This window comes from Sarcophilus harrisii, chromosome 3 (genome assembly GCF_902635505.1).
Source record: "Sarcophilus harrisii chromosome 3, mSarHar1.11, whole genome shotgun sequence".
NCBI lineage: Eukaryota > Metazoa > Chordata > Mammalia > Dasyuromorphia > Dasyuridae > Sarcophilus > Sarcophilus harrisii.
The window spans coordinates 337,105,046-337,117,897 of NC_045428.1; the positions used below are offsets into that span (position 1 = coordinate 337,105,046).

General features: G+C 33.9%; 1 protein-coding gene across 3 annotated transcripts in view; it reads right to left on the reverse strand.

Annotated features, from left to right (window-relative positions):
* Positions 1-1,140: 1,140 nt before the first annotated feature.
* NCKAP5 (NCK associated protein 5) overlaps positions 1,141-12,852 on the reverse strand; it is a 679,630-nt gene continuing 667,918 nt past the window's right edge. For 2 of the 3 annotated variants that reach the window (XM_031963671.1, XM_031963673.1), the window contains exon 16: positions 1,141-1,771. In XM_031963671.1, coding sequence (XP_031819531.1) covers positions 1,490-1,771 — 282 coding nt within the window. In that variant the 3' untranslated portion in view covers positions 1,141-1,489. The remainder of the gene's footprint in view (positions 1,772-12,852) is intronic. The other variant, XM_031963674.1, reaches the window with a different exon arrangement.

Below are 12,852 nucleotides of genomic sequence, written 5' to 3' on the forward strand. Positions count from 1 at the left end.
CTATACCTGGCTCTTCTTTTCTCTGGAGTAATAGTTCCACGTCTACACCTGGCTCTTCTTTTCTCTTCGGTGCTCCCTTTCCCTCCCCCGCCCCTTTTATTCCTGGATGGTTAACTCCACTGAGAAACGGAAATGCATTGTGTTATTGGCTCCATTCTTCTCCATCTCTGGAGCAAGATGGCCAGTATTCTTTATGGGATTCATTGTGAGGGCATGGGTGTCATCATTCAAATAGCTCATGTCTGTTCTTAGTAGTTTTTAAAATCCTTTTAAGCTTACTTCGCTACTGTGTATGAAAAGCTTTTTTTTTTATTAAGAAATGAAATGCAAAATAATTTTTAAAAGTCAGAAAGACAAGAAAAATTACACAATTGTCACTTGGGATAAAATCCAAATAGAATAAATTGCACAAATTAACCGAATAACACTGATCATACAATATATTTTTTTTTAAATGAACATGTGCTAAAGTAACCACATAGATTCTAGAAATATTTCCATTATACCTAGTTTACAAGTTCATGTACAAAAGCAGTTATAAATAGTTCACATCTAGAAAAAATACACATAACCTTTGAAATAGATTTTATCCTTACATATAAACAGTCTTTGTAGAAAAAAAATGGATATGAAAGTTTTTTTTTTTTTTAGCACCAATTTTTTTTTTGATTAAAAAAGTATAAATTGAAAATGAGCTGTTTGATTTCTGGAAGCTCAGAACTGACTGAATTGAGATCAAATTGGAGTTGAAGGTAAAAGTAAAAATTGTTATATTCAGAAACAGAAAATAAAAAAGACTTTGGGAAGTTGCAAGATCTTAGAGGTAATACATTATTAGAAACAGTACTTTTCCTTTCAATCAGGACTTCACTCCAGACTCCTTTTAAGTTTGCGTAGAAATATGGATAATTATAGCAACTCAGAGCTTGAATTATTCTAGTAAAAACTTTGAAATTTCACAAAAATCAAAACTTTTACCAAATTAATATTTCAAAATGGAAATTACCATGTTGTTTAATGTAGTTTTAGGAGGCTCAGTTTTTTGTTTAAGCAGTGTCCCTACATACAGTTTTCAGACTAGAAGAATAAACTTAAAATTTCAACTAAAAGTTTTTGTTAATATTAACATCAGCTTAAGGAGGTTAGTAACCTGTTCTTTCAAGATCATGGCACCAGTTTATTGCTGTCATTTTTTTTTTTGCTACAAATATAATCTTTCCCCCCAAAATTTACAACTTCTGTACAAGTATTCAAAAAAGTGCAAAATTAAGACTTTTGTGTCCTGTGTATATTTTTCTTTTATCCTCATGCACCACAACAAATGCAGTCTGTCTTTATTGCTGTGTCATGGAAGTAAGCCAGAGAGCAGCCTGCTGTGAATCTTAAAATTTCCGCTGTGTTGTTTCAATAGTATATTTTATTTTTTATTTTATTTTTTCCCAGTTTTTTAAGTGCTCTGTTCACAGCCCACTGGGGGAGAAAAAGTCTTTTATACATCATTTGAACCTTGACTTGCACAGGAAGAGAAGCTATCATATAAAGAATCACTTAAAGACTCCAAATTATCTACACCAGGCCTATTGGAGCTCTTTAAAGATGCATCTTCATTTTTCCCTTTTTCTTCCCTTTGTCTTTCAACCTTATTCAGACAGTTCTTCTCTTTTTCTAATAAAATCACACTATTGCTGTTAAGTTTATTGAGAGACTCCAGGGAAATTTTAGATAATCTATTCTCAGAATCTTCTTTTGTTTCTTCAACTTGTTTCAATTTCTGCAATAAAAAAAGGAAAATATTAGAAACATATTTCTTGGGGAAATCAAGTTATATTCTCCAATATTCAATTATTGTCTGGGCAAAGTACAGTTTTAAAGGGATAGATTGCACTTACAAGCCTTTAACTATCTTCTAGCATAATTAGATGTAATAATGAAGTCAATTTTGGGGGATAAATCAGGGCTTTAATCATTTTACTGAGACAAATAGGTCCCAATTTGCAAAACAGTTAAGTGCCACTTAATTTCATTTTAAATGGCTGAATTTGAAATTTGTTCATGTAAATTGCCTTATTTTTCTTACTCAGAGTTTTTGACTTCCTTTCAGTTAATTTTATTGGATAAGTATTTCCACACAAGAAAGGACATTGGATTAGTTCCAAAAGTTAGAAACTTCTGTATTTTTTAAAAGCATAAACTCTATAAAGCTGCCATAAAATTTAGATACATATTTGCTTGTAGAAATAGTGTTTCATTTTCTGTGTCTAATATACCATGTCTGGACTGTATCCTTGTGCTTGCACACATGCACATCTAATTTCTAGACAGATCTCTGTTCAAGTAGTCTCTACAATGTTTTCCCATCCTTTTCAAGATGCAAAGCCCTAAAGAAACCTTGGTGGACAGCATAGTAATGAGGTTTTGACAGAGCCCCTATCTTCTTGCAGGTCCTCTTATTTCAGCTAGGGATAATTGTGGAATATAATTGGAGGGTTCTAAGTCTCTATGAAATACTGCCTTTATAAAAACAGTCCCCCTTCAGTGAAATCCTCTAAACTTGAAGGAGATTAGTGATTCAACTTGAATAAAGTCAATTGCCCTTATGGCTCTGGTCTACAGGGTAGAGAAGTGGGAATGACAAAAGAAATTAATAGGGAATAAGAATCTGGAAGACAGTCCTTACTGCCTCCCTACTACTGCCCCTGCCTCCCCCAGCCCCCAACAACCACATTATTGCTAATCTCCACATAAGGTGAAGGCAAAAGTGAGGATTGAGTTCTAGTGATTAAAATATTTTGTAATTAACAAATAGGCTTCAAAAATTCTAGCTTAACAATACTGATCACAAATTTGACTACCCCGATAAAAATTTTCCCTTACACAAATCTTTCTATTAATCACTGTTACAAGGTAAATGCAAGGGAACAATGTAAGGGAAAACTGAACACCAGACATAGAATGCATAATTTCAGGAAGATCTTTTGACTTAGAAAAATGAAAAGTCACCTGATACTTTGCATTTCCTATAAATACAACGAAAGGGGTATGTGTTGAGAGGGGGAGGGAAGGAGGGATTAGCTTAATCCTTATGATCATACTCTGTATGTGCTGCTTGTTGTAATCCCCTATGTGAACTCACACTGGACAGATTCTGTGACCTTTTTTCTCTACTTACTGTGTAGCAAAGAGTACTCTTTTGACTGACTGCTGTGCTAGAATTGTGTGTCCATAATTCACTATGGACTAACCATAGAGAATGTACTAACCAGTCCAATCTCGTTAATTTTATGGCTACATCTGCGTTAGAAGGATGCAATTCTGTAAACCTCCAGGTGGGGGAGCCATGAAAATAAATACTTATATGGTATATGATCCTACATTTAGAGCCAAAAGAGATCTAATTTATTTCCTTTCCATTTTGCATAAAAATAAACTGAAGCCTGTAGAAGTAACAATGACTTGTCTCTGGATATACAAATAGTAAATTGTAGAGCTGGGATTTGAAGCTTTGCCCTCTGAATCTGAAGTCAATATCCACAGACTCAAAGAATTCAATTTGCAAGGGAGCTTGAAAGTCATCTAATTCAACAATTATTTTATGGATAAGGTAATTTATAGGAACAGACCTATTAGGTTACTTGCCCAAAGTTACTTAGCTTGTAAATGGCCTGGTCTTTGATTATAAATCAAGGTATCTTTACTGAACTACAACAGAGGAAAGGTACTTTTCACACCATAATGCAGTTCTTCCCACTCAATGGGTCCAATTTTCAGAAGCCATACCCAATAATGAAATAGTTATATCTGTTTAGTAAGATGGTATGTTTCTAAAAGGAAAAAAAAATAGAGCACTGAGGTGGATGATATTTCATTATTCAAACAACATATAGGATGTGATATTATGGAAAGAGCTAATTTTCTTTCTCAAATGGCTACTTCAAAACTAGAAGCAGATTCACAGAATAGATTAGAGAATTACAGGGTAATTACAGAAAAGCAGCTCAGTAATCACAAAGTAACTTCATTTAAAACTTTTAGAGGTCATTCACATCCTTGATTGGGTTTAAAGGACTTTTTATCAAAATACACATATATCTTTATCAGATGAGTTAGAAAATTCTTATGCTGGATCAAATATTTCATTTATAACACTTTACAGTTTTAAAAAAATATTTTGCTTTCCAATATCTCCTTTAATCCTTTTACTAACCGTAGCTTATTAGTACAGGTATTCTTATTCCTATTTTATAGATGAAGACAGTGAGGTTCCAAGAAATCAAGTTAGTTCTCAGGATTATATAATTTTAAAATGACAGAACTGGGAATTAATATAAGTCCAAGTAAAAAGTTCATTGCTTCCTTTCCTTCCATCACAAAAAAAGAAGATATCCCTCACTAATCCCTTTACTTGTTCCTTAATATTATTTTCTTCTTATTAGTTCAGTACCTTGCTTGAATAGCTGTATCTTTTCTTTTATGTATATTTGATTTCTCTCTGGCCTCTGGAAGATTTTTATCTGCCTAAAATAAATTCAGGTCTCCCTTTCCTTAAGTCTTATAGATCTTTCCAACAATTGCCCCAATTTTTCCTTCTTCCATTTGCAGGAAACTTTACAAAATTTATTTATACATGATGCCTCTACTTCTTCATTATCTAATTTTCCTTCAGTGCCTTGAAATTAGGGTTCTATTTCTAATATTTCATTGAAGCTGCTTTATTAAGAGTCTCAAAGTGTCTGATAAATATATCCAATGGCTTTTGCTTAGTGTCCATGCCCCATGATCTCTATATACTTTGATACTATTGACCCATCTACTAGATACTTTTTTTGGTCTCCTCTTCATATACATTAGACTTGGTTTATTTTCTATCCCTATAAATACTTCTGCTCTGTCTTCATTAGTTCTCCTTTTGGTCTCCTTCATAAGGGTTATTGGTTTCCCAATAGTCTCTCTTTATTCTCTTCTGTTTTACATATTGTCACTTGATAGTTTCATTGACATCAGTAGTTTGACTACCACTTCTTTGTAAATGATTTTAATGTCCATCTCCAGTTTTGCTCTTTTTTTTTTCAGTTCTATACTCATCTTCAACTTCCTAAAAAACACTTAGCTAATTATTTCACTAACTGAAATATGCCGTGTCCAAAAATTAGCTCATGGATTTAGATATGGATCATATCTTAAGTATCTATTCCACTACTTTCATTTTATAAGATAAGGAAATGGGCAATAAAAAGATTGAGTGGCTTCCCCAAGATCATATAGGTCCTAAGTAACTGAATTGTGAATAAAGGTGCCTCGACTCCAAATTCATTATTTACCATTATTATTACTCTCCCCATTTAACCTATTTCTCCTTTTGTTCCACTTAGAAACATTTCCTATACCCCCCTACCCCCCCACTCGTAGAAATAGTATTTCTATCTATGATACCAACATTTATCTTTTCTTTTATGATCACAATCCTGGAATTGCTTTTGACTTTTTCTTTCATTTCCCATGCCCAGTCATCAGGTCTGACAGTTTCTGCCCCATCTTTCTCTTTCCTCACTTCTCTATGCCCAATGTTACCACATCCCAGTTTATTGGCATTTGCTTAGACTATTATCTCCTAATACGTTTTCTCTTCTTCATTCTTTTCACCCTTGTCTCTTCTTTATAGGGCTAGCAAAATGCTTTTTTTTTTCTTGCATGGAGATTTGGACTACTTAGTGCCTCCTTAGTGACTAGTGAGAAAATTTCAAATTCTTCTATCTGGCCTTCAATATTCTTTACAAGCACTAGGACCACCTTTCCCCCCAGTGTTATTTAATAATTCCCTTCCATGCACTCTTCAATCAAATTTGATTACTACTGTGTGACCCCAGGTATCAACCATTGCTCACAATTTTCTAATCTGAGGATGTACTGTTTTCCTCCCTGTTTACCTGATAAATTCCTACCTACTTCCTCCCCCCTCCCCACCCCATCTTTCTTTAAAACCTAATAATAAAATGTCATAGTCTTGAGGAAGACTTCCTTGAACTTTCTGGTTAGTAATAATTTCTTGCTAAAGCATCACAGTGTGTTTTTCAATTTTTTAGTACACTGATCATATAATATTACATATTACAGCTACCTGTGTGTGTGAATTAGTCCTCTATTATTTTAAAATCATAAAAGCTCCATCAAGAGGATCAAATCATAGAAAGACCTTATGTCTTCCTCAGTATCTATGCCTACTAGGTACTCAATAAATATCTGTGGTTGCTATTGCTTTTCCTATTACATCCTGAATGTCATAAGCATTTATTGTAATTATTTCTCCTCTCTAGAATGCTTTCCCCCAACCTTTGCTTATTTTTATTCTCCTATTCTTCAAGACTTATCTCAAATTTTACTTTCTCCTTGAAGCCTTTCAAACTCATACTGATCTTCTATAGCACTTATTGTTTTTACTGCTCAAATTTGTACATCACAATATAGTAATACAACTTTTATTTTCTAATTATTTCATGAATATCTGTTACTTGTGTGTCCATCTGTACTATAAGCTGTATATGGACAGGTCCCTACTCTTCTATTCATTTGCATATCCCTCCTACCAATATCACTCACAGTAAAGAATGTGCTCAATAAATAATTATTGATTCATTAATTAGAATTAATTCCAGTACCAGAAGATACTACAATGACAGAGCCAGACATTTAACCATTAGCCATTTCATTTCAGACTGTTTTGGACTTCTAATCTATTATCCTGTTTCCAAGCATAAACAATCCCCAAACAAAAATTATTAATTCTTTGAAACATGAGATATTTATATTAGCACATATTCAATAATAATATATATTTATATTTGTTCAGACACATGACTTCATTTGTACGGGCAATGTCAAGTCAGCAAACTTCCTCTATCACTATAAATCAGGGTTTATTGTGCTACTTGTAGACATAAAGAGATGCCTGGGAAATGAGATTAAATGAGGTTCTCAGGGTTGCACAATCAATGTTAGAAGTATGACTGTGCTTAATGTCAGCTCTATTCATTATACCATAGTGCCTCTCCTTGACACAAATTGATTTTTTTTTAATACTCCTGAGTTTGGAAAAATACTACACACATACACACACACACACGTATGTGTGTGTGTGTGTGTATGTGTGTGTTTATATGTGTGTGTATTCTCATTTGAGTCTTCAAATCTGTCAAAAATCTTCTGAGATTGAGACAATAGATGTTATTGAGGATAGGCATCAATGGAAATAGATATTAGATTTGTGATTTCAACAATTTAGGAAACTCGTAGGTTATGAAAGTCTTCTCCACCTCCTACAATTTGAGAGTCTTAAAGTTGTTGCTTAGTTGTTTAATTTTTTTTCCCCTATTCTTTGTGACCCCATTTAGGTTTTTCTTGGCAAAGATACTGAAGTGGTTTGCCATTTACTTCTCCAGTTTATTTTACAAATAGAGCAAATGAGATAAGAGTAAAGTATGTGCACACTATCATAGTTGGTGGGCTTGAACCTGAAATTCCAGAATGTCAATCAAAAATGTTTCATCATTTCACATGTGCAGTCAACAACATCCAGAATACAATTAACACCCTAGCTATTCTAGGCACTAGAGAAGGAAGAAGATATGGTTCTTGCCCTTGGGGAGCATATAATGGAATAGCTAAAGTAGGGCGTATAAAATGCAATTATATAAGAACACAAATTATAGAAACAAAATCACAAAATATATGCATAATAACTATAGACATAAGGTTTTATAGTTAGAAAGCAAACAGAACCTAAAGTTCACAGTAGGGAAGAATAATTAGCCAATTAACACATTAGTTCATTTATAGTTTATGTGAGGAATAATTTATTACTTCAAATGTGACTATATCCTTTGACTATGATTTTTAGAAAAAAAAAGATAAACCTTTATTCTGCTAAAATGTAGGATAAAGAAATTAAAATCTGATTATGGATTTTAAATACATTATCATACACTAGGTAGTGATTAATGTTTTTAATAAAGGTAAGAGATTTTAGTCCAAAGGAACAATTGGTTAGTGTTAGTAATGGCAATGTAAACTGGACACTAAATTATGAATTCATTGTTCATTGCTGTACATATTCAACTTCATTCTTTTTAGAAAGTGCCTATCATTGGACTTGCTAACAAAACTTACTTGTGATATACCCAAAAGAATTGAGAGGATGTTAGTGTGATTAACCTTATTGCAATCAGAGTTGGGAATAAGCAGTAAAGGCTTGTTGGAAGCAATAAATATTGAGAATTTTGAAGGAATGGAAGTGATATCATCGCTACATCTATGTCCCAAAAAAATTAGATAGGGGAAAACGTTCATATGTAAAGACATTTATAGAAGCTCTTTTTTATAAATAGCTTTTTATTTTTACATGCAAAGATAATTTTCAACATTCATTCTTGCAAAACCTTGCAGTCCCTTTCTTCTTTTCCTCTCTCCTTCCCTCCTTCCTCCTTTCTCTAGTTCCTCCCACCTTCCCTCCCTCTCTCCTTCCCTCTCTTTCTCCTTCCCTCAATCCATTCTTTCCTTCCTCTCCCCTCACCCAGGGAGCAAGAGTGGAGTAGGGATACTTATTAGTTGAAAAAAAAAAGGAAGACATAACTTGGTAGAGAAAAGGAGGCAGTTCACAAGAGAAAGTATGTAAAGAGGCAGGTGAGTGATATATGGATCAGACCCATGATTTTGCTGATATAGAAATTCTGGTGAAAGAAGTCCTTCTGCTAATGGGAATAGATACTTTATAATTTAGAAACCAAGAGAGTTGCTCAGGAAAACTAAGAGATTGAATAGCTGCTTGTCCAGGGTTACATAGTCCCTTTATGTCAGAAGAAGGGACTGAATGCAGGTCCTCTAAACTCTAAGGTTGACTCTTTCCTTGCTATACCGATCATGGAGTTGTTTACAAAGGCATGATTAATCAAATCTTGGATATTTGGTCAAACCTAAAGATATGATCTAAGGGTGTTCTTTATAATTTACAGATTCCACATACCAGAAAGATAGAAGCAGGGAAGAATCACTTATTTTTAAGTTCTCTGGGACTGAGGAAGTAGCCAAGAAACCGAGATAAAGTCTCTGCCCTATTTCAAGTTTTACTCTAAAGAGTACTGGCAGGGGCAGGCCATTGACAAAAATCAAGGAAGATATAGTGATGGTTGCTTCTCTGTTCTCATTTAATTTCTCCACATTATCATTTATTGCCATGTTGGAGGTGCTGGTCTGAAGATGAGACATTAAAAAATGGAGTGGATGACCTTTGATGACTGCTTAATACCCTTTCATGCTTTTTACAAGACTGTGGCACTAACCCTGGCAACCTAGTCAAATTTCTACTTGGATAATTACTTTCTCCCTGTACTGAAATCCCCTTGTAACCTCAACTGGACACATTATTCTTCACTTGCCCTTCTAAAAAATTAATGTGCAGCAATGGTAATAGAGAACCACTATCTCAGTCCAACCACAGGCTGTAAGATGTGTTTCAGCAATAAGGGAACTCGGTGTTCCCTAGATGGATGGCTTGGGAATTTTTTTTGTCCTAGAGGGGAAAATGAGAATACTTTAATTATCTTTATTAGATGAAATATTTGTTTTCAGACAGGATTTATATCTATGACATTTTGTTAACTCTTGCACTCCTTTGCTACTCATTGCTCAACTCTGTTATCTCTTTCTGTCAACCCACCCCCCTCAAAATGGGGGAATATTCTTTATCTTGGATGAAAAACAACCAGAGGAAAAATGACTAAGACTTTTTAAGTTTGCCATTATAAAGGTAAGAGTTTCTACCCTTAGCCTATCTAATGTGATCACATAAAACTAAGACTTAAGTTTGAATCAAAAATCCTTAATCAGTTTGAGAGGAATAATGTGTTGTGATCATTGGATAAGATGATCATGTCCCACAATAAATATCATATAATTCGATGAAAGAATGAACTTTTAGGTCCCTTGGGCCTGGGTTAATAACACAACTTAATAGTTTGGAATTATTTATTCCAGCAGAGGTAATGAAAGAACGCCATCCAAGTCCATGAGAGAAAATAGAAGTGTGTGTGTGGGAATTGTAGGAGAGAGAGAATGTGTTTATTTCTAGATGATTGTGTAAACTAAGGATACCCAAGACAGCCACCAGAAGTTACACCACAGTACTGACTTAGAGTCAGTGGTAGAATCCATTGTCGCAGTGGACTATCAGAGCAGTAGTAGCTGCCAATAGATGAAATGCCTGCAGATGGAAAGGAATCATGACCCTTTATGGTGGTAACATCACTCATTGTCCTGACTTTTGTCCTGCCACTGGGCTTTGATGACTGGAAGAGAAAGTAAGGGTGATGACTTTGTGCAGCTTTATCTTCCTTCAATCCTATTCACTTAAGAGTTAGCACATCACTCTTATGATGTCATCAGTCTTTTTCTAGAATGAAGGATGAACAACAAGTATAGTTATGGACCTTACAAGGGTACCAGTTCTTGGAGTTCAGAAGAGATCTATACTCAAGGGAAATGATTACATAAAGGAAGAAAAGGATTCTAGTAACCAGGAGCCTGGGCCACCACCTTTGCCATATGTGTTTCTACATGTGTCATTTTTACTACAAATATAATTTGCCAAGTTTGAGTCTACTTTCCCAAAGTACCTGAGAGAGTGTGCTTCCAGTTTTAAATAATATTTCAATGAATGAGAACTTATTAAGCACTTAAAATACAAAATATTGTGCTAAATGATGAAATTATGGCTATAAAATCAATATAATTTTTTTCTATCAAGGTTTCACATGTTAAAAAGAGACAAGATACATGAAGTCAAATGAAAAGGGCCCGTCATCCTTAAAGTATAGTGGCAAAATAGATGGTTTATTGTAATTTTCATCAAAAATTCTATGTTTGTGGTTTTGAATCATTTAATAGTACCAAAGATTTTGGCAGTGAGATCTTTTTTTTCTTAGGTTTCTAATATCCATGGCTCCTTAAGTGTCCCTTTCTAGATACTAACAAAAGGCAAGGAACTAGAAACAGAGCCAGTGATTTGGGGGCTCCTGCTGTTCCCAAGCATCTTGGGAATTGAGTCTTTATTTCTACCAAAGTCTGGGGTACAGTGATGGTTGAGACAGTGAAAGTACCTTGACCTACTTGAAACAATTTAAGACATATTGCATGTATACAAATTGTACATTTGAGTACTGTCAATGATTCTAGCTTATAAGAGCCAAGTCATCATACTTTCCCTATCTAATTTATTAGTGTCATTATCAACAAAAGTAAATATATCTGACACTCTCCTGACAGACAGGATTGGTTGGGAATGTTTTTTTTTTGGTTACCTTCTCCATCATTCAGAATAATTCATATAATACCCATCTATCTAGATATCTTTTCTCATCACATTTGCGGCTTAAGTGATAATATACTTCTAGCACAGATTGTATGATTAAAGAACATGAGTACAATCTACAGCAAATTCAGCACAAAAACCAACTCCACATTGTGATATTACAAAATTATATTTGCATTGTAGAATGATGCATTTCCTGCTGGTTTGATAAGAACATATATTATATATTATTTTTTATTTTTGAAGAAGATGAAAGGAGGAAAAAGATAGGTTATATAATTTTCCATAGGAAGCCTCTTTCCAAAAGAAATCACCTAACACATTTTTAATGGTGGACATCACAAAACCTTATCTGAAAGAGCTAAATTTTTATAGTGAAATATTATGTGGGTACCTAAAAGCAAGGAAAAAACCCTACGATATATTTCATCAAATCATAAGTAGTTATTTAATATGGAATCACTTATAAATAGACTTCAGGAGACCATTTAGAATTCACAATGTATTATAGTTCTCAGTTTATTAGGCAGTTTACAAGAGCCATGGAACCAAATGGAATTATAAACCAATGTATATCCCAAGAACATACTGATCTATTGTGGAAATAATGATGTTAGCTTTATTCATCCTTGAGCCATTCATTCACTTATGCAATTCATATGTCAGGTCTAACACCAGCCCAATGCCTTTGTCTGTGGATAAGGTCTGTTTTATGGGCACAAGATACATTGCAGCCTCAAATGTGAAGCAGCTTTAAACTGGGACTTACTGATTACATTTCGTGTCTTCATTTTAAATAGTTGAATTTGTGCCAGAATACTTAGCACTATATGACTCCTTGGTACCCTCTCTTTGGGAAGCTCTAACCAGGTGTAGGCATCAATATGTTCACATACTTGGACATTATAATCACCAATCTATAGGACTTAGAGTAGTCATCTGGTCCATCTGGTCTTAAACCAACTAAGGCATAATGATCTATTCCATTACAAAAGTTCTGTGGAGAAGATTCCACACCAGAATTACTCTAAAGATGCTTTTATGTTTTGGATTTACTAGAAAAATGGCTCTCTCTTATATGATGAACCTGATGTCTGCTAAGATACAAAGACATACTATAGTTAGGAAAGCACAAATGAAAATTCTATATTCCATTTCTTAGCTGTATCATAATTTATAGTGAGATCTTTGATTCATCATTGCAAAAGTAGACCCTGACTTACTGTGAAGATTTAATTTAGAATTATGCTGCTGCAACTATAGTATTTTGAGGATTCCACTTCCAAGGATCATTGAGAAGCTCTCAAGAATCAAGTCTATAAGGTAGAAACTATTTTTATAATAATATCAAGATATTATTTATATATTAAAATAATTCATCCCTTTCCATGTTTTGTATCTTTTTGTATCACATCTAATATTATTTTGCATATAGTAGATCCCCTTCATTATTTTACAAAATATAATACAATATTCTTCTAGCTTTCATCTTTCCC